The sequence below is a fragment of the Asterias rubens genome, chromosome 4, assembly GCF_902459465.1.
Source record: "Asterias rubens chromosome 4, eAstRub1.3, whole genome shotgun sequence".
Classification (NCBI taxonomy): domain Eukaryota; kingdom Metazoa; phylum Echinodermata; class Asteroidea; order Forcipulatida; family Asteriidae; genus Asterias; species Asterias rubens.
This window is the reverse complement of record NC_047065.1, coordinates 4458693-4476779: the sequence shown is the minus strand read 5'-3', so window position 1 is coordinate 4476779 and position 18087 is coordinate 4458693. Positions and strand designations below refer to the sequence as shown.

At 38.6% G+C, this 18087-nt stretch overlaps 2 protein-coding genes across 2 annotated transcripts; both read left to right on the top strand.

Moving 5' to 3' along the window:
• Window positions 1-399: 399 nt before the first annotated feature.
• Window positions 400-9447, top strand: LOC117289498 (cathepsin Z-like). The gene is made up of 7 exons (XM_033770641.1): window positions 400-734; window positions 2845-3008; window positions 3736-3915; window positions 4793-4949; window positions 5783-5861; window positions 6874-6963; window positions 8098-9447. The coding sequence occupies exons 1-7, from the start codon at window positions 610-612 to the stop codon at window positions 8209-8211; spliced, it is 909 nt and encodes a 302-aa protein (XP_033626532.1). The 5' UTR covers window positions 400-609; the 3' UTR covers window positions 8212-9447.
• Window positions 9448-10395: 948 nt separating this feature from the next.
• Window positions 10396-17823, top strand: LOC117289496 (peptide methionine sulfoxide reductase-like). Its single transcript, XM_033770639.1, has 4 exons — window positions 10396-10584; window positions 13918-14090; window positions 14985-15236; window positions 16606-17823. The coding sequence occupies exons 3-4, from the start codon at window positions 15103-15105 to the stop codon at window positions 16814-16816; spliced, it is 345 nt and encodes a 114-aa protein (XP_033626530.1). The 5' UTR covers window positions 10396-10584; window positions 13918-14090; window positions 14985-15102; the 3' UTR covers window positions 16817-17823.
• The last annotated feature ends 264 nt before the right edge of the window (window positions 17824-18087 follow it).

Sequence of the window (18087 nt, the reverse complement as noted above, 5' to 3'; positions counted from 1 at the left end):
GTTTTTCCTGATAAATTATTTAAACACATCATAATTATTGCTCATTTGGTTCCATGCTTACCTTTCATCAATATAAAGTGATCTGTAGATTCATCTTAAAACATTTTCGCTACAGCCTGCATGTTTTCTCACAGAAATTATGAACTTTATACACTACACTGTACATGTATACTGAAGGTTTTTAGACGGGTAATGACAATGGATCAAACCAAAATTGGGGGCATTCATTGGCCACCGTAGTTTTCCCCATCTACACGTTTTAATTCGTACAAATCTTATTGCGTCATTCTAGATCTTGGTCCCTGCCGTCACATAGGGCATTTTGTACATCCAGTTAAAAGGGAAAGCAGACTAAATCGCAGGCGATCGAAAGTCACGTGATTAACTTGTCACATGTTCGTATTGTTTATTCGACACCGGCTTATTTGCTTCATCATCATCATTCATTGCATCCTTGACTTTCGTCAATTAATGCTTTCGTCTGTTGCTCTTCTCTCTCAACTTGCCAGAACAAACTAAAACAAGGAAACAAGAATTTTTTAGTTGGTTTTGTAAGGTTAAGATCATACTTTTTATTCACCGTCTAAACTCTAGTTGACATCAGGGAGGATGGAGTTGCAAATTGTTACACTTTGCTTGGTGATTCTTTGTGCTTCAAGCTGCATTTCGGCACACCAGAGAAAGAGGGAGGCGTGTTATAAACCTGAATTTGGCAAGAATGTCAAAGGAGTGAGGTAAATATTTTTTGTGTGTGTAATAACTGATATTCTTAAAAATGTTCATGTTACGTGTTGTTTGATGAGATGGCATTGAAAACTGACTGTGATTTAACTTTTCACTCAGTCAGTGAGAAATGTTTAAACTTTCTTGAAATTCAGTCATTAATGTTTTTAAATAATATAAAATAGATATATGAAAACTAAGTAAACCATGATAAAAGTTAAAACTAAGTCGTAAAATTAAAATTTTTACATTTTATTTTAATAATAATATATAAAATAGATTGCTGAATTTGTGAAAAGTATTCCTTTTTTCGAAATGTTGACGTTTTTATCGGTCATGACCGATAAGGCAAAAAAAAAAATACCAGTTGATCGTCCGGATTTTTCAAAAAATAGGAGGATGAGGGCCTTACTATTTACTATTTACTATTTTTTTTCAAGATGGCCGCTTAGTATTTCAAATCAAACAGGCCACCAATTCTTCAGTTTGAACCCATTGCAAATTTATTTTATACTTGTTGCATGAGGACCTGTTAACACTATTAATTTATTACTGTATTAATATTAATAATAATAGTGTCTGATTTGTAAGAAGATTTGCTGGTAGGCATTCACTAATATTGTTTTATGAAACAGATGGTTACACATGTTTGAGAGGGGGCTGGTCATCTCGCCACCTAGCAAGCTCGCCACCAACAAAGTTGCCCCCTGCAAAGTCGCCCCCTAACCGGCTCGCCCCAAGTTGTTACAAAGTCGCCCCCCCTGACAATGTCGCCTCCTAGCAAAGTCGCCCCCTGACAATGTCGCCCCCAGCCAATGTCGCCCCCCTAGCAAAGTCGCCCCAGAAAATAGTTAAGGGTTAGGGTTAGGGTAGGGTTAGGGGTAGGGTTAAGGTTAGGGTTAGGGTTAGGGTTAGGGTTATGGTTAGGGTTAGGGTTAGACCTTCCACAAGCTTCATACAGAATTATTTTCTGAAAATGTTTTAACTTTATTTGTTTACCATAATTATTGTAGCCTTAATTATTTTTCGAACAACATCTGGGGGCGACTTTTCTAGGGGGCGACATTGGCTGGGGGTGACATTGTCAGGGGGCGACTTTGCTAGGGGGCGACATTGTTTGGGGCGACATTGCCAGGGGGCGACATTGCCAGGGGGCGACTTTGTTTCAACCCGGGGCGAGCCGGGTAGGGGGCGACTTTGCATGGGGCGACTTTGTTGGTGGCGAGCTTGTCAGGTGGCGAGATGACCAACATTCGTTTGAGAGTATCACGGTAGATTCTGAAAAAGCTCCTACATGTATGCCAGTCCTTTTGGAAAGATAGAGTAAAAAAAAAAAAAAAATTTTTTTTTTTCTCTCTTTTTTTCCCCCTTTTTCCCCCACAAAAATCGAAAAATAACAAATAGTAAAAAAAAAGGATGCGGCCCCCTAAAAGGATGCGGGCGGGGACGATCAACTGGTATTTTTTTTTATTTGGCCTAATGTCAAAATTTCAAAAAAAGGAATCTAGCGCCCCAGTCACTGGGTCTAACTCTAATTGGTAACATTAACTCACATTACATACAATACAAGTTTTAAAAAAATTTTCAAAGAACATTGGATTCAGCATCGTTTCATTTAGTGTTAACTGTTAACATAAGAGTGTGATAAATTGCTAATCATTTTAATAAATTCTCAGATGACCGTGTTTCATTCATAGTTAAAAGAACCATACAGCTTTGTAGTTTGTTCAACTTGTTCTATATCAAATCCATTGAGCTTGTTCCCTTTGCCCTTGCTTTCCATTTTGCCCCCCCCCCCACCCTTATGAGACTGAATATAAACTGTACAGATTTATATATGGTTAAATACATTTTAGTAGCCCCTCTACTAGTTATGATTATCACAGCTACCCACCCAAATAATATGTCCTTGCCCCCCCCCCCCACTCCCACTACCTCCTCCCTCCTCGATGTGTTTGCATTTTGTTGAAGTAAAACCAAGAACTTGATGTAGTAGTTCCTGTCTCTTTCTTACCTGATGAAGTGCCCATTTAATGTTTTGTCTATTATTATTAACTCAATTTAAATCTTGACAAAAGCTTTTAAAATAATGCACATAAATTGTCATTTTTCTTTATACAGCACATATCCAAGGCCCCACTTGGACATCAAGACTTCAGCTCTTCCTACTCAGTGGGACTGGCGCAACATCAGTGGAGTCAACTATGTCAGCGCAACACGTAACCAACATATACCTCAGTACTGCGGAAGCTGTTGGTGCATGGCAAGTACAAGCTCCTTAGCCGGTGAGTTAGAAAGTATTTTATAAGGAAGTGAAGAGGAGAAAGTGATAACATAAGGAATGCACATTGATTTTTAGGTTTTTTTTATGAACAAAAAATCAAAATTTGAAATTGAAATTTGGGATGAGTATAGTAAAGGAAAAAACCTGTCCAATTTAAAAAACATTGATTATATTTCTGACTGACTTCTAATACAAGTTCTAAGCGGCTTAAAGTTTGTAAGATTGCCACAGTGTCTACTTGACTACTTTCAAAGTTGTTGAGTGTATATTGATCTATGAAGAAACATACCTCTGAAATCAGAATTGATATTTGAACCATACAATCCATAAAGCTCTGTCTGCTGATGCATTGACAAATCACAACAGCAAACATGTCCAACCAATGTGATACATGTGAATGTATGTCTTACATGTTGAAAACTCCCCCAAACAAAGATATTGACAAAATAGGGACACTGCCAACATAGGGCTAGATAGCTCAGTTGGTAGAGCGCAGGCACGTTAATCTGGAGTTCGTTGGTTCAAATCCCACTCTAGTCAATTCTTTGTTCAACCTCCAAAATCATGTTGAAATCTCATCACAAATTATGTGAGTAAGTTTCTGCTCTTTGGATTGCTGCATTCAGTGTGTTGATAGACAGGCTTTGTTTTAAAAAAAACTAAAGCGAATCTTACCCGTAGGAATGAGCAAGCTGATTTTAGTTTGTGTGTTTTTCTGTATCCTTCAGATCGCATCAACATCAAGCGAAAGAGTGCATGGCCATCTGCCTACTTGTCTGCCCAGAATGTCATAGACTGCGGCAATGCTGGTAGCTGTGAAGGCGGAGACGCCATGGGGGTCTACAGTTATGCCCACACTAAGGGTATCCCAGATGAAACCTGCAACAATTACCAAGCTAAGAATCAGAGTAAGCTAGTCCTCATCTTTCTTTTATTGACTCTACATCTCAACATCTGAACCTGAACCTTCCCAGATGCCGATCAGCATCTCGGCAACTTGTAACACAATTGTATGCAATCCTATTGAGAACTAGCCATTTTCATGAGTCAACCGTGTTGCAGGCCTGATACTTCACAGAGACACAAAGGTGATTGCCTGTATGCCCCCCTGGTCATTGCCTTGATGCCCTTGAAATGTTGTACAGTAGAAATTAAAAAGTTTCATCATAGGGTGCCTATAAATAAGAGAAAATGCCTTAGTGCCCTTGCTCGATCAAAAACGAAGCATACAGGCCTTATGTTGTTTCTTATTCCCTGACCGCGAATGCACAATATGCTTGCTATTGTTTCCAGAATATTTTTTCTGTTTATGGGCAACCTCGGTTTAAGATGTCAGTCCTTTTGTTTAGTGATACAGCTGTATCCATCTCTCTGTGGACCCCTATGCATATCGCCCAACACTGCCGGTACGCTGAGGTCGCGCGCACGTTTTTATGCACACAGAACAGCTATCATTCAATGAACTGCCTCCTTTTGTCTCAGTGAGGGAGCTGTTTGAGAGTGCAAACATTATTATTCACTTTTATTTGTTAAGCCAGATATTGTACCATTCATTTAACTGTCAAAGATGATTTGTAAAATTTACAGATACATGCAGCAAGTAGGGTTCTTGTTCAAATGACATCCTCAGTTAACAGTTGGTCATTGATGTAACTTGTATGCCTGTTGGTTAATTGTATTGCATAGAACCCAAGCAAAACTAGCGAAAGAGTTTGTGTTATTCCATATGATAGCAATTCTGTGTATAATTAAACATTCGCTTCTTTATATTGTTCCCACTTACAGAGTGTTCTACATTTAACCAGTGTGGTACTTGTTCAACTTTCGGAGACTGCTTCGTCATCCCTGAGAAGAATTACACCCGCTGGATGGTTGGAGACTATGGTAGAATCACTGGCCGGGATCAAATGATGAACGAAATCTATAAAAATGGACCAATCAGGTATGATAAAAAGCCTTTTCGGAATGCGAAATCTAGTTTTTTGGGGTTTTTTTCTTGGGGGGGGGGGGTGTCCACAGGACTCGGAATGCACTTAGGTCATATCTAAATTGATGACTACAGCAAGGGCTGCTATTCGTCCAGCGGATAGCCTTAGTTATAGCCATAGTCGCCAATTTAATATGAACTTAGGATACACTTGGATGTAGGACTATTCTTACCTCCATGGTATACACTAAATATCATACATCAGTGAAATGCAAAACGACATAATTTGGGGCTTCTAAGTTCTACACAGTGTATGAATCCTGTCTTTGTTCATGCCAATCACTCCATTACAAGCTTGTGATGAGTATTGAACCAAACCCAACTGGTTCTTCCAAATTGACTTGCCATTGTGTTACAGTCCCAGGTGCATTTTTAGGTGCCCTGTGAGGGGTTAGGCGCTCACTGTATTTTGACTCTCAAAATGGCAGGCCGTCTGGGTAGGCCATGTGCATAGAGTTATATGTAAGAACTAGAGGGCGCACTGGTGATGCTGCTTGCACAAACGCGACGGGACCGCAAGATGACAAGCGCGCCATTCTGTACGCGCGTTGAATATGAAATACACGTTTGAGGTTTTGTCAACTTAGAAAATGGCTGCCTGCGCGCATGCCGGGGCGGGTATATAGGCCAGTTCGCCCTCTAGTTTTTATGTGGCCATGTGTGATGTCAGTGCAAGGGGTCTCATTGCCTATACACCATTTTTGAACTTTGTAATGAATGAATTTCAATGTAATCATGCAGTATGTAAAAGGTGCGTGCTAACAGGAAAACTTGTTTCTTTCATGTAGCTGTGCGATTGAAGCCACTCCAGAACTTGAGCAATTTAGAGGTGGAAAGGTTTACTCGCAGTACATAGCTAATCCAATGGTAAGGACTTTTTGACTGGTAGTCCCAAAGGGGCTAGCATTCCTTTAATTTAAGTTGATCGAGCTGCATTTAACATGTCCTTGGAACTATAGCACATGATTGTACTTTACAATGTAGTGTTCCTTCTTAACATTAATTTTGTTCCCAAAAATAGTCTCCTTATTTTACTTTGTTTTTATGGACTCCACACTGCCTAGCCAAAGTCCCTGTGCCCAGAACAGGGCCTGGGAACACTCATCTTATCAATTGCTAGAAGATTATGAGCCGAGTTATTCTATTACTGAGGGATTCTGATGGTTCATTTTGTTGACGATTCGGGAAAGTTATTGGATTTATCAAGAGTGTTACGCTACAGTGATGATGGCTATTAAATTTAATGGATAACAGGGCTCACAATTTACCCTAGACCACGGACCCGAGGTCAGTGGTTTGTGTTTAAAGGCAAGTAAACTCACAAACGGGACACGTCCGATTGTCTTGTGTTTTTAATTCAAACTCCTTTTAGATGATGTTCAAATGTTGACTTTCAAATTCTGCTGAGTATGAAAGTTTATTTATAAATGCATACAAAACAAGTGAGATAAATATTCTCTTCTGAACAAGCAAACGAGTTTAAAGGCCGCTGTCAAAACTGTGATTTAATTTTGATTCTGACCTTTTAATGTCTCTTCTCATTTTGAGTCTGGTCGGGTGAAATAGACTGGTCCAGCCAATAACAATACACCGATCCATTAGGCTCCGCCCACAGCGCACGTGTGAGCAAGAACACGTGAGCATCCCCAATGCCATTCTGCACAACTCTGCCGCGCGCGCCAAGCATACGCGCACGCATGTCGGACCTTATTTTGTTGGACTTTTGGTTGTGCAATGGGTTGTGATTGGTCAATACGCATTGACTCGGAGCTTAATGGATCAGTCTATTGTGAGCTACAATCCCTAGGTATTGCTGTTTGTGGATTTCTCCCACAAAATTTGAGCCCTGAATAATATCACTGTGTTTTTTTCCCATCAGTTGAACCATGCTATTGCTGTAGCAGGATGGGGAGTGGATGAGAACGGTGTGGAGTTCTGGGTCGTCCGTAACTCATGGGGTCAACCATGGGTAAGTATTGAGTTTATAGACCATGTGACCTTTGTTTACAATAAGTGTGACCTTATACATTCTTTAAGTATTCTGGCTGGCACTGCACTACACTGGTCCTATGGGAAAGTTGACATTTTGTGTCATAATTTCCACATAAAACCAGGAGTTTCAAAAGGTAAAGCTGGACAAGTTTTGAGATGTGCCCCCTTTCATCATATCAAAAGTTGAAACAAATTGGATTTTATATTTTCTTCCGTTGAGCTGTGTACAAATCATGCCTGCAGGAAGTCCAGGCTCTGTGGCTCTTTTGTAAACATGTGATGTCACAGGTCACATCGTCTTTAGCATGGAGAACAATCTCTCAGCCATTCTCTGTATCTCATTGCATCTCTTCTGGTCTAAGTCTGGGACCATCTTCATGAAGCTTTTAAGCAGTAAAAATGCTTTAAAACTGTTTGCTAAGCAACAATAAATGGGGTACTCTACTGGTTCAGAAAAAAATACAAAAACACAGTGTAGTTTTGATGGTAACCTGTTTTTGCTGAGCACACTTTGCTAAGCGCATTTGTGTGCTGAATAGATTTATGAAAATGGCTAAGTTTAGTCTTGTACATAATTTATTGGGAACCATATAGTACATTGCTAAACATGTGAAGGATACAAATTTGTAGCTTTTATCTACTAGCCTTGCAAATACATGCAAGACTTGCACAGTCTGTTTTCCATCGGACCCAATTAGACTGTGGGCCAGAAATTCTATCTAAACCAGAAAATGAGATTCGTTCTGACTCTCTGGTGGCAACATAAAACAGTTGTTCTATAGTATAACGAACATGCTGAATTCAAATCTGTATGTGCTTTATAACTTAGCAGAAAGTGTTTTTCACAAATGATCGAGCATCAATCAAGTGCTTTCAGTCGAGTGCCTTTTCCTTTGCTTATGGTGTTTATTATATATTGAATGAAATAGGAACTCATTCTCCTTATGCAGAAAAAGAAAATGTCATCTTACAGGCTTTATGATGTACAGCCCTGGTCATTGAAAACTACATAAAAAAAGCTGTGTTTTGAAGCTATACCTTGTGTGCTGGTTTTTAATAAGATACACTCCCCTTAACAAACTTTATTCCAAATATTTTCTCTACTACTCAGGGAGAATCTGGCTGGTACCGTACTGTTACAAGTTCATTCAAGAACAATGAAGGAAACAAATACAACCTGGGCATTGAAACTGACTGTTCCTATGCTGACATCATCCTTCCATAAGGCAATACTGCGCACCGTGTCACACCAGACAGCTGACAAAGAGACTAGTTCAATACGACCTCAAAGAAGAAATAATGTCTTTAAAACAACAACAACATTTTGGGGGCATTAAATGAGTCAGTTGTCAAGTGTAACAAAGGCCCAATGGTTTAATGCTGGTTTCAAACCAGAACAAGATTGCGTGGGAAAGTTATTAGCATTTTCTAAGATGTTCAGTGAAAAATATGATGAAACAGTTTTGCAGGGAGCCAGTCAATGTCTTGGTGGCTATTCCCTGCCAAGCACAATTTGTCATCACTATGCCCGGCACCTCTATGATAATACTCATGACTTTCCTTCTTCATGCAATAAGTGTTAAATCATAACAATAATAATAATAATAATAATAATAATAATAATAATAATAATAACATGCATACAAAATTAACCATGCATTTCATAACAAACTGTTTTAAATGCTTTTCATGGACCAACTCCCTCGATCCAAGGACATGTGTCCCTTTCGAGACCAAAGATAGTACAAACTAAATCTCTGAAACGCAAACAAACAAAAACCTTGATGCTATTTCAATAATTTTCTCCAGATATTCTTGGTATGCAAGAAAAGAACCATGTTTTTTATGCAAATAAAGCTGGCTTATTTGACACCAAAGTTCTTTCTGTGAGAAAGACTAGTTGCAGTTTCATTGTTGCGGTTTATTGTATCCGTTGTAGTTTCCAACAACTTTGTTTCATTTTTGACACAAACTTATCTGTACTTCCTTGTATCTGTATGTTACAACACATAACAACTGAAATCATGTAATTGTAAATTTGGGTCATCCCAAATTCAATCTAAAAATATTTTTTTTAAATCGTTATGTGCCCTTTATACCGACTTTTTGCAGAAGTTTTGACTCAATTCTATGTAAGTTTCTAGGCAGGGTGGCTATTGCCTGCTTAGGAAATACTAAGTGTTGTGTTCCCTATACATTCAATCTTTATTGGGGGGCATTATTGTTAGATTGTGTTTTTAAGCTTGAAAAAAAAAACATGAAAAAGAAAGGGTTAAGCTTATATTATATGCAACCTTAACAAATGTGCCTTAAAATGTTTGTTTGTTATCTTCATTCCTTGTATTTTGTGTATCTTATTTAAACATGAATAATGTGCATTTCACGATTTGTTCCTTATGCATTGTTTGATGTGATAAAATAAATATTTCTTCAGGAAGTTTTACAGAAAGTGCTTTTTGAACTTTTGGTTTCAAAATGTCGTTTGTCAGAATTTTTAAGTGTCCGATAAGTAACTGTCTTCAGATTGTTCAATTGTGCATGCTTGATGGGGAAGCTAATGTGAAGGAATTCATTTGTCATTGTCACATTGTATGTAAAGACTGGAAACGTTCAATTCAATTCGACATTGATTTCACATTGACATCCTCGATGACAGTAAAAATACAACTTGTATGAAGGTTAAACAGGTTTTTCAGAAACCATTTTAACACGGTTACAGATAAGCATATAATTAATTTTATGTGAACAGCAAACTTGAGTGTAAAAAAAAAAGTTTAAAAAAAAGGTGTCGCAGACTTTTGAACTTGTCAAAGAGTTTGTTTACATAAAAGTAGTCCAGGCATATGATTCTTTCGTCTGATTTCCTATTTTTGTTTTTCCCTTTGAAAATCAGAAAAAGTGCAATTAAATACCCTGAAAAGTGCATTAAAGTGTTGTAGTTCGGCCCGTTACTCATCTATTAGGGGCTGTTTATGACTAAATGAGCAAAACCACATATTTATAACAGCAAAATCATATTTAAGAGCAAAACTATACATATTGGTTTGTTTCTATTTCCCCCAAACATATGTTTTCTAGTTTATTGCTCCATGATGATAAATACAACATATACAGGATGATAAATTATACAACCACATAGGAAAACTCTCACGTACATGTATCAAACAAATGTATAAAAAGTGTAGTGTTTCCCTAAAATGACCATGTTGAAACAAAACTGTTTGAAGCACTGCATAATGTGTGGGAAATCAAGAAACTGGCGGTATGCAAACAGAAGTTTGTTCATTGAAGAATTACACGAACCTTGGCGGCTTCCGTAGTTTAAGTTTACATGAACTACACGTTACGCACAAGAAAATGCTTACAAAACAGAAAAATAAAAGAATACATAATACATGTATAAGGACAGATGACACTGTGACACAGTTTAAAGTTTACTGCGAGAAAAAACTGCACATCATCATTTTCTGTTGTTGAAAGAAATCCTTCAACTTTTATGACCGCATTGGGCAGTATCCGCCTCGTCGGTTTTCAAGCTTTCCGGTTATTCCAGAATTTCAGACTGAATACCAGTAATCTTATGGGAGTTGCTGACTCGGTAAGTACATTTTGTGATTACTGTAGCCCCACTGCACTTGTGTGCTAGGTAAGGATTCAGCTATTCTTGGCCACGCAAGTGGGGCTATGATTACTGATAAGAAGAGACTGATAATGATCATATATCAGTCATGATAATGATTTTGATTTGGTATTTATGTTGACATTTTTAAAATCATAAACAGTAGTCAGTGGGCTATATATCCTCCCCTTACCACGCTTTTCACGCTATTAATATGCCTTTTTCTTTGAATTGGGAAAAAAGTAATGATGCCTTATATATATCAACCGATGCCCTATTTACCTTCTTTTGTTAATATGAAGTATGCAAACATATATTAAAACTTGATGGACATTGAAATGTTCACACTACACACCGATCTTCGATGACTTCAACTGGCCCCATTTGTTTTGAGTTTTTCCTGTTTTCACGGCAAACAAGAAAGCATGGTTTCCCAGTGAAGCCATACATGGAAGAAACATCTACAGTGACTACAAGTGTTCTTGGAGACTCTGTGTATGACTCTATAGCCAGCAGTTATCTTCGTTTTATTCAAAATATTTTTTAATGAAATTTTAAAATTACCATGGTAATTTGCAAAAAATAACAAAAATAAATAATTTAATAAAAAGTGTGAAAAATCATTGGCTTTCAAATCTGATTTTTATTTATTTTTTTCCCCTTTTTTTCTCTTAAAATTTATAATAACGCGTATAAATAAACAGTGATAATTGAATCAAAAAGCTGCTCGTTTAAGTTTTAATATAAATAATAATATTGATCGGAGGGTTAAAAAAGAAATCTCAAAAAATATTAGAAAATGATATAAGGCACATGGCTTCTTTAAGCCTCTGTATTTTTTTTCCAGAATGCTCAGCAAAATATTCAGTCACATGATTTGATCATCATGAATTGTGAATTGAAATAGTGTTTGATGAAACTTTTTCGGTGGGCAAATATTTTTATATGGCCTCAACATTATGACATATTTTTGTACCTTGTAGAAATGCCTAAAATACCAAACTTTTTGCATTTACAAGTGCAAATATCCAGTGGAGCCTTACGTGTTTCTAAGTTTTGGTCAAGGGAGAGGAAACTCTTTGCTTGGCAATAAAACCACACAATTTTTATCTTGGGACTGTTTACATCGCGCACAGAGAGGTAAAAGATTTGCCACGATTTTAGGGACACCTCGAAAACAGGACCTCCTACGATATAGCCCACCTTGTTGAGCTGTTATTGGGTGCGTTCGTTTAGCTTCCCTGGGTCGACCCCGATGTTGCGTATTTTATTTTTTTCCAGGACGAACGTGGGCACACAATTACTCCACGTTCGTCCTCGAACCAGGAAAAAACCCCAGACACGTCACCACGTGAGCCTTCCCGTGGTGACGTCAGTGTACTCCTAGAACTAATTCGGTTTCGTCCGGCTATCGTCTCCCGTAACCTCATAGACGAATATCTGTCCCGCGTTTAACGACCCATGGTTCAATGAATTTTTGAATCAGAAATCTCTCTTATTTTTTTTTTTATCTCGCCAAAATTAGGCTCTATGTGTCCTTTGATATCTCAATGTGCCAGGGGGCGACCAGAGAACCCACTCCGCAATCTCGAAAATTTTTAAAAATGATAAATTCTTACCGTAATTTCGGATTCCCCATCTACTGTACGTGTTAGGCCTACTCCTCTGCCAACAATTTTGAAAATTACCCGACCTCATTTTGCGAGAGTGCGTCACGAGAGAATGGGTACGATCCGTGATTTGTGTACAAAACACAAGGGTACCAGTAATATGTACATGGCTGTGCGCAAAAAGTGTACATACTGGTACCCTGTGCGACCCAGGGAAGCTAAACGAACGCACCCAATGGCTCCGCTTTTAACATCGGTCTCATCACTGTCACCATTTACAGCCCACGTTCGATACATGTCTTAAACGCTAAGTTTTCAAAGGTCGCAAAATGCGTGGTAGTTTGATTGCAAATTTCTCCCATTTAAAAAAGTCCTATACTACTCCAACATACCTCATTTTATTACTTACATTTGTGGAATTACTATGACACATAACAGGGCTTACTAAATGATGACTCTGTGCAGATGTGATGATTTGAAAATTGGTCCAAAAAAACGTGTACAAAAATTACATTTAACGTGACATGTTCTTGGACGCCACCATCTTTTAATGATGCTCCTTCTGTTGATCGTGGGCGCCCGGCAAATTTTGCAATGTCATGAATATCCATAAGGTGACGTCATGATCGGTAGGCTTATGTGCGTATACAGTAAAAACTGAATATGTATAAGGTGACGAAGCGCTGCGCTGTATCTGGAAACTACCACCGCGCAATCTCACCTCATACATATTCATATTTACTTTGTACACCTCGCAAATTGATAAATCAGCGTAGCCATACCACGTCACGTGACATTACCTCTTGGATATTCATGACTTGCAAGGTTTGCCTGGTGCCCTGACTTCTCACGTCCAACAAGAGGAGAATCATTAAAACATGGCGGCGCCCAAGATTTCAAAATTTGCGTATTAGCACACAAGGGTGCTTTTTTGGTTTGTATTCAATTGTGTTTATCATTAAAGTGTCCGAGAGCGTCCGTAAATTTTATTTTTGTCCTTTATATCATACGACACACAACGCCATAGTTGCGTGAAGAACCAAGTTCGTGCGCGCAAACTCACAGACGCTAGGTCGCCCAGTGTGTATAAAAAGGTATGTAGGTGATTACAGGGTGATTATAACATGACCGCGATACCACTGGTTCGGCTTTTGAAGTCCATTCCTTCGAACTCCTTATTTCCTTCCTACATGCTTTTACCAAGCCTACACCTTATAGCACACAATTCATTTATTAATACCCCCCACATTTGTGGCTAACTCAGAGTCAAAGTTAAAAAGGTATTGGGAATTAATATACTCTTCCCCTAAAAATGATAATGTCTGTACACACTACAGGTTGCATTGGGGTTATTACAAGTTTACATGTTGCTTAAATATTTCTAACATTGAAAAACAATGTATATTTTTTAAAGAGTGGACAAACCTTTTATTCTTGGAATGGTTGTAGCGGAAGAAGGAAGCAAACTCTCAAGGGAGTTTCATCAGGAAATGCCAGATCTACAAAATATTCACCTCTGACTCTGAGGCTGATAACCTGCAGGGCAAAGTGCAGGGACGGACCTTGTGGTTTATTCAAAGGCCTTTATTTACTTGATATTTGAAATAAAACTATTGTGCTCTTAAAGGTGATCCCTCTCCTGCCCGCTTCAGAGGTTGTGTATGACTCAACTTTTTAAGATCTGTTTTGTCTCCTCCCACAGTTGCCTCGATCCACAATGCCACGTAAAGAACCAGACATGCCGACGGAGAAGGCCACTTTTGCGCTTAGCTGATTTTGGTTCCCCGAGGCGCAGTTTGGCTGCGCTAAGGGGATAATCCGTACCAGGGTTGGGTACACAGGAGGATCTAAGAGTTCTCCTACATACCATAGCCTGTAAGTCCTTCTTATAGTTGTCAACAGAGCAACTACACTTACACAAATCTGACAGTCAGTCCATTCAAAGTCAGTGTTCAAAGTCAAGAAATGTGGCATCATATTCATTTTGTACTTGATTCAGCAATAATGAGATTACACAGTACCAGTAATTGGATATTATATATGCAAACACTTATGATACCAGATATATGCAGATCTACATGTAAACCCATTGATCCAAAGAGCTTATGGACCACCAGCGAGAGTGTAGCCTTGTCCAAAGCTCTTTACGCAAGCACCAGCCCGCTGCTTTCACGAACTACATAGATACTATACTGCACGGTACACAACAGTACTTGATACCGTGGGGTCGAAGCATGGGTTTTTTCGAGGTTGTTGTTACTCGTTGTAACCTCATTGATACCTTGAAAAGCCATGCTTCGACCCCACGGTATCAAGTACTGTTATGTACTTTGCGGTATAGTATCTATTATTATTATTATTATCTATGCAGTTTGTGCATTCCAAGTGGGCCGGTGCTTGCGTAAAGAACCTTGGACAAGGCTAGCGAGAGTGCAGTCATTTTAGCAATTGGCCAGTAACCTTGCGGCCCATAAGTCATGCAATATTTTTTTTCAAACACTTTTACTGTATACTACATGTACATACGTATGCTTACATGTAAGTTCCAAACCTCCCTAAAGTTCAGCAAATTGTAAGAAATTGTTTAGGTACATATTTCAGTCCAGTGAGAGCAATTCTATGAAAATGGGACCTGCTGGCCACTTTCTTGAGATTCAAGCGCCCCCCCCCCCCCTATCATCCAAAGGCTAAAAAAAATTCTTCAAAACAATACATGTAGTTAATGCAATCTAGATTAACAGCATAATTTATTCAACTCCTGATTCACAGTGGTGACCACACGGAGACCATAGATGTAGATTTTGACCCGCAGCAAACAAGCTATGACACTCTTCTTACAATCTTCTGGAACAACCATGACAGCACAGCCTGTACAAGCCGTCAGTACATGTCCGCCATCTTCTATCACAATGAAGAACAGAAAGCATTGGCAGAGAAGGCACTGGAAGAACATCAATCCAAGGTGTCTCGTAAGATCCAGACGCGAATCAAGAAAGCAGAGACCTTCTACAATGCAGAAGAGTGAGTATAGACCAACAAACTTATGGGGGTTTTTTCAGTTAAGTACAGCTGAACTAAACCTCGTTCCCCAGGGGTGATCGATCTCGCCGTGCCATTTTTTCCCAGCATGCCTTGCTCGATAATAACCCCTGGTATTGGCTCATTAAAATGTGCTAGAATCTAGCACATTTAAATGAGCGCCTATATTCAATCCTTTCCACGCGTACACGCATGTCTTTCGTCTAAGAGAATGTTTTTGTTTTAAACAAAAAACCTGTTTGTGCCATAAAAATGCGGGAATGATCAACATGCAAGTATCTTAAAAACTGAGCGCGCGCACTCTTAACATTTAATGTATTAACAATTTCCTGAGCCAGTCAGCCTTGTTTCTCAGTACATCCCTTCCAGGGGTTAGTGACAAGAGGTATGAATGCTGCGTGCTTCCCATGGTAGGGAGGCTGAGCTGAACTGGAATTGAAAAACAAAGTTACACTTTTTTTACTTAGAAACAGTGTCCAATAGTGTTATAGAACATGATCAGATGGATGCAGGCATGCAACTTTTCAGGTGGTTTCCTCATACATGTACATGTCAAATGTGGTTTCTCAGGCAGTGCCACTGAAAGTGAGTGAACGCCATACAGATTATTGCTGTGCCAGAAGTAAAACATGTAGCCTATATCCTGTCATATCTTATTTGTTAGAGGGGGAAATGAGTTTAGTTTTCAAACTTTAAACTTTGCACTTTAAAGGCAGTGGACACTATTGGTAATTACTCAAAACAATTGTTATCATAAAACCTTACTTGGTAATGAGTAATGGGGAGAGGTTGGTGGTATAAAACATTGTGAGAAACGGCTCCCTCTGAAGTGCCATAGTTTTCAAGAAAGAAGTAATTTTCCACGAATTTGATTTCGAGACCTCAAGTTTAGAACTTGAGGTCTCGAAATCAACCATCTAAACGCACACAACTTTGTGTGACAAGGGTGTTTCTTTCTTTCATTATTATCTCGCAAGTTCAATAACCAATTGAGCTCAAATTTTCACAGGTTTGTTATTTTATGCATATGTTGAGATACACCAACTGTGAAGGCTAGTCTTTGACAATTACCAATAGTGTCCACTGTCTTTAAATTAAAATGGTAAATATGTATAATTTGTATCGCCCGACCATTCAATAGGGTATTGAATGATTGAAACACTTTGCTTGACTTTAGTATGATAATCTGCACAGTGTGTACCTCCTGTCATGCCTGTCTGCATGTGCAATAAGCTTGATATGCAACCATACACAACCTTTGCAGTTACAGGTTTTTTAATGTTTGATCAACTCTCTGGAAAATTTTACCAACAGTTTAAGAATTAAAAGTTGTCTTTCAACCTTTCACTAGTTACCACCAGAAATACATGCTTCGTCAACACCATGGCCTTCTAAAGAGTCTTGCCTTGAGCTCAAAGGATGTGATCACATCACACGTTGCTTCCCGCCTCAATGGCTACATGGGAGGATTCGGGATGACCAAGAACCTCGAGAAGGAGATCGACAACTTTGCATTGAACGAGGAGCAGATGGAATATGTACGTAATAAGGTGAAGAAGTAGATAAATAAATGGTGTCAGAAGCGTGATTGCTGGAGTGATAATTTGTTTATTTGAATGACAAGTTTAACCGTTCCTTGCATTTCAACGAAATCATGTCCCTTAATAGTTCACATTTAAAACAAACTGGTGTGCGATTGCATCATTTCATAAGGCGGGTCATTAAATTGTTCAACTTTTTTGCTTTTGGGTGATTAAATAGGGAAGAAAAGTACTCACTGCAGACGATAAAGCCACTTTGAACTTACGCAAATTTTCATGACAAGTGCCCACTGTAGATGATGCATAGTGTGATTCTTACTACACTTATAGGTTGCAATGCACACACCATCGTCTGCAATGATGCCACTGACATTATTTTGCCAGGGGGTCTGGACCCCCTTTTATTTAATTCCTGACCTCACTATCTTATCTTTGGTATAGTTCATTCACACTGATAATCAATTCTTGGAGGTAAAATTTTAGATATGCTTACAGGGTGAACTACTGATTTTGGGTGGTAATTTATGGCAGGTTCAGTGGTTGTAGTTTTGTAGATTTGTTTTTACCTATTTAACCGTACTAAGCAAAAATAGCGAATTAAACAATGTTTTTCACAAAGGATTACACTTATACCAGGGAATTGCATAAAAGTAAGGTTTTATGCATTTTGACTAAAAATTTCTGAGGATCTTTCAGCACTTTCAAAAACTTGATTCAAGCGGCATAAAATTCTGGAAAAACGACAATTCTAAGAAAATGGAAGTAATTCCTATATTTGTACTATCCTTACTTTACAAATAAACACAAAATGCATAAAGCTGTTTTTTAAAACAGGGCAAGATCCTATAGAACAAAGGTCTATTAACCCTCAGACTTAAGGAGAAGCTCATTCGTCACCGGTGGAGAGGAAAAATTCCAGGACCCTGGGTGGCAGTACACTTACCAGGGAAATGTACGCTTTCTCGGACCAACGTATTGATCGTAAGCCTATAAGCTAGCCCTCAAGTCTGGGTAGTAAATAGAATTTAGATCAGAAGTTTCACATTTTTCCACATTACATCAAATGCTTTTCTATCTCCTACACTGAAGTGAAAGGATAACTTTATTTCTGTAGTGCTTGCAATGGGGGACTTTTGGGACGCTACATACTTACTAGGTAAATCCATTATTCTCTGTGGTAATGTGTTTCTGTAGTGCTTGCAATGGGGGACTTTTGGGACGCTACATACTTACTAGGTAAATCCATTATTCTCTGTGGTGATGTGTACATGCTCAGAACTACATAAACAATA

Bases quoted from the DNA above. Each gene is read 5' to 3' on its own strand.
- LOC117289498 (XM_033770641.1), top strand. From the start codon at position 610: ATGGAGTTGCAAATTGTTACACTTTGCTTGGTGATTCTTTGTGCTTCA. The intron at 3,009-3,735 runs GTGAGTTAGAAA...TGTATCCTTCAG, and splicing joins AAGTACAAGCTCCTTAGCCG to ATCGCATCAACATCAAGCGA. The intron at 6,964-8,097 runs GTAAGTATTGAG...TCTACTACTCAG, and splicing joins ACTCATGGGGTCAACCATGG to GGAGAATCTGGCTGGTACCG.
- LOC117289496 (XM_033770639.1), top strand. From the start codon at position 15,103: ATGTCCGCCATCTTCTATCACAATGAAGAACAGAAAGCATTGGCAGAG. The intron at 15,237-16,605 runs GTGAGTATAGAC...ACCTTTCACTAG, and splicing joins ACCTTCTACAATGCAGAAGA to TTACCACCAGAAATACATGC.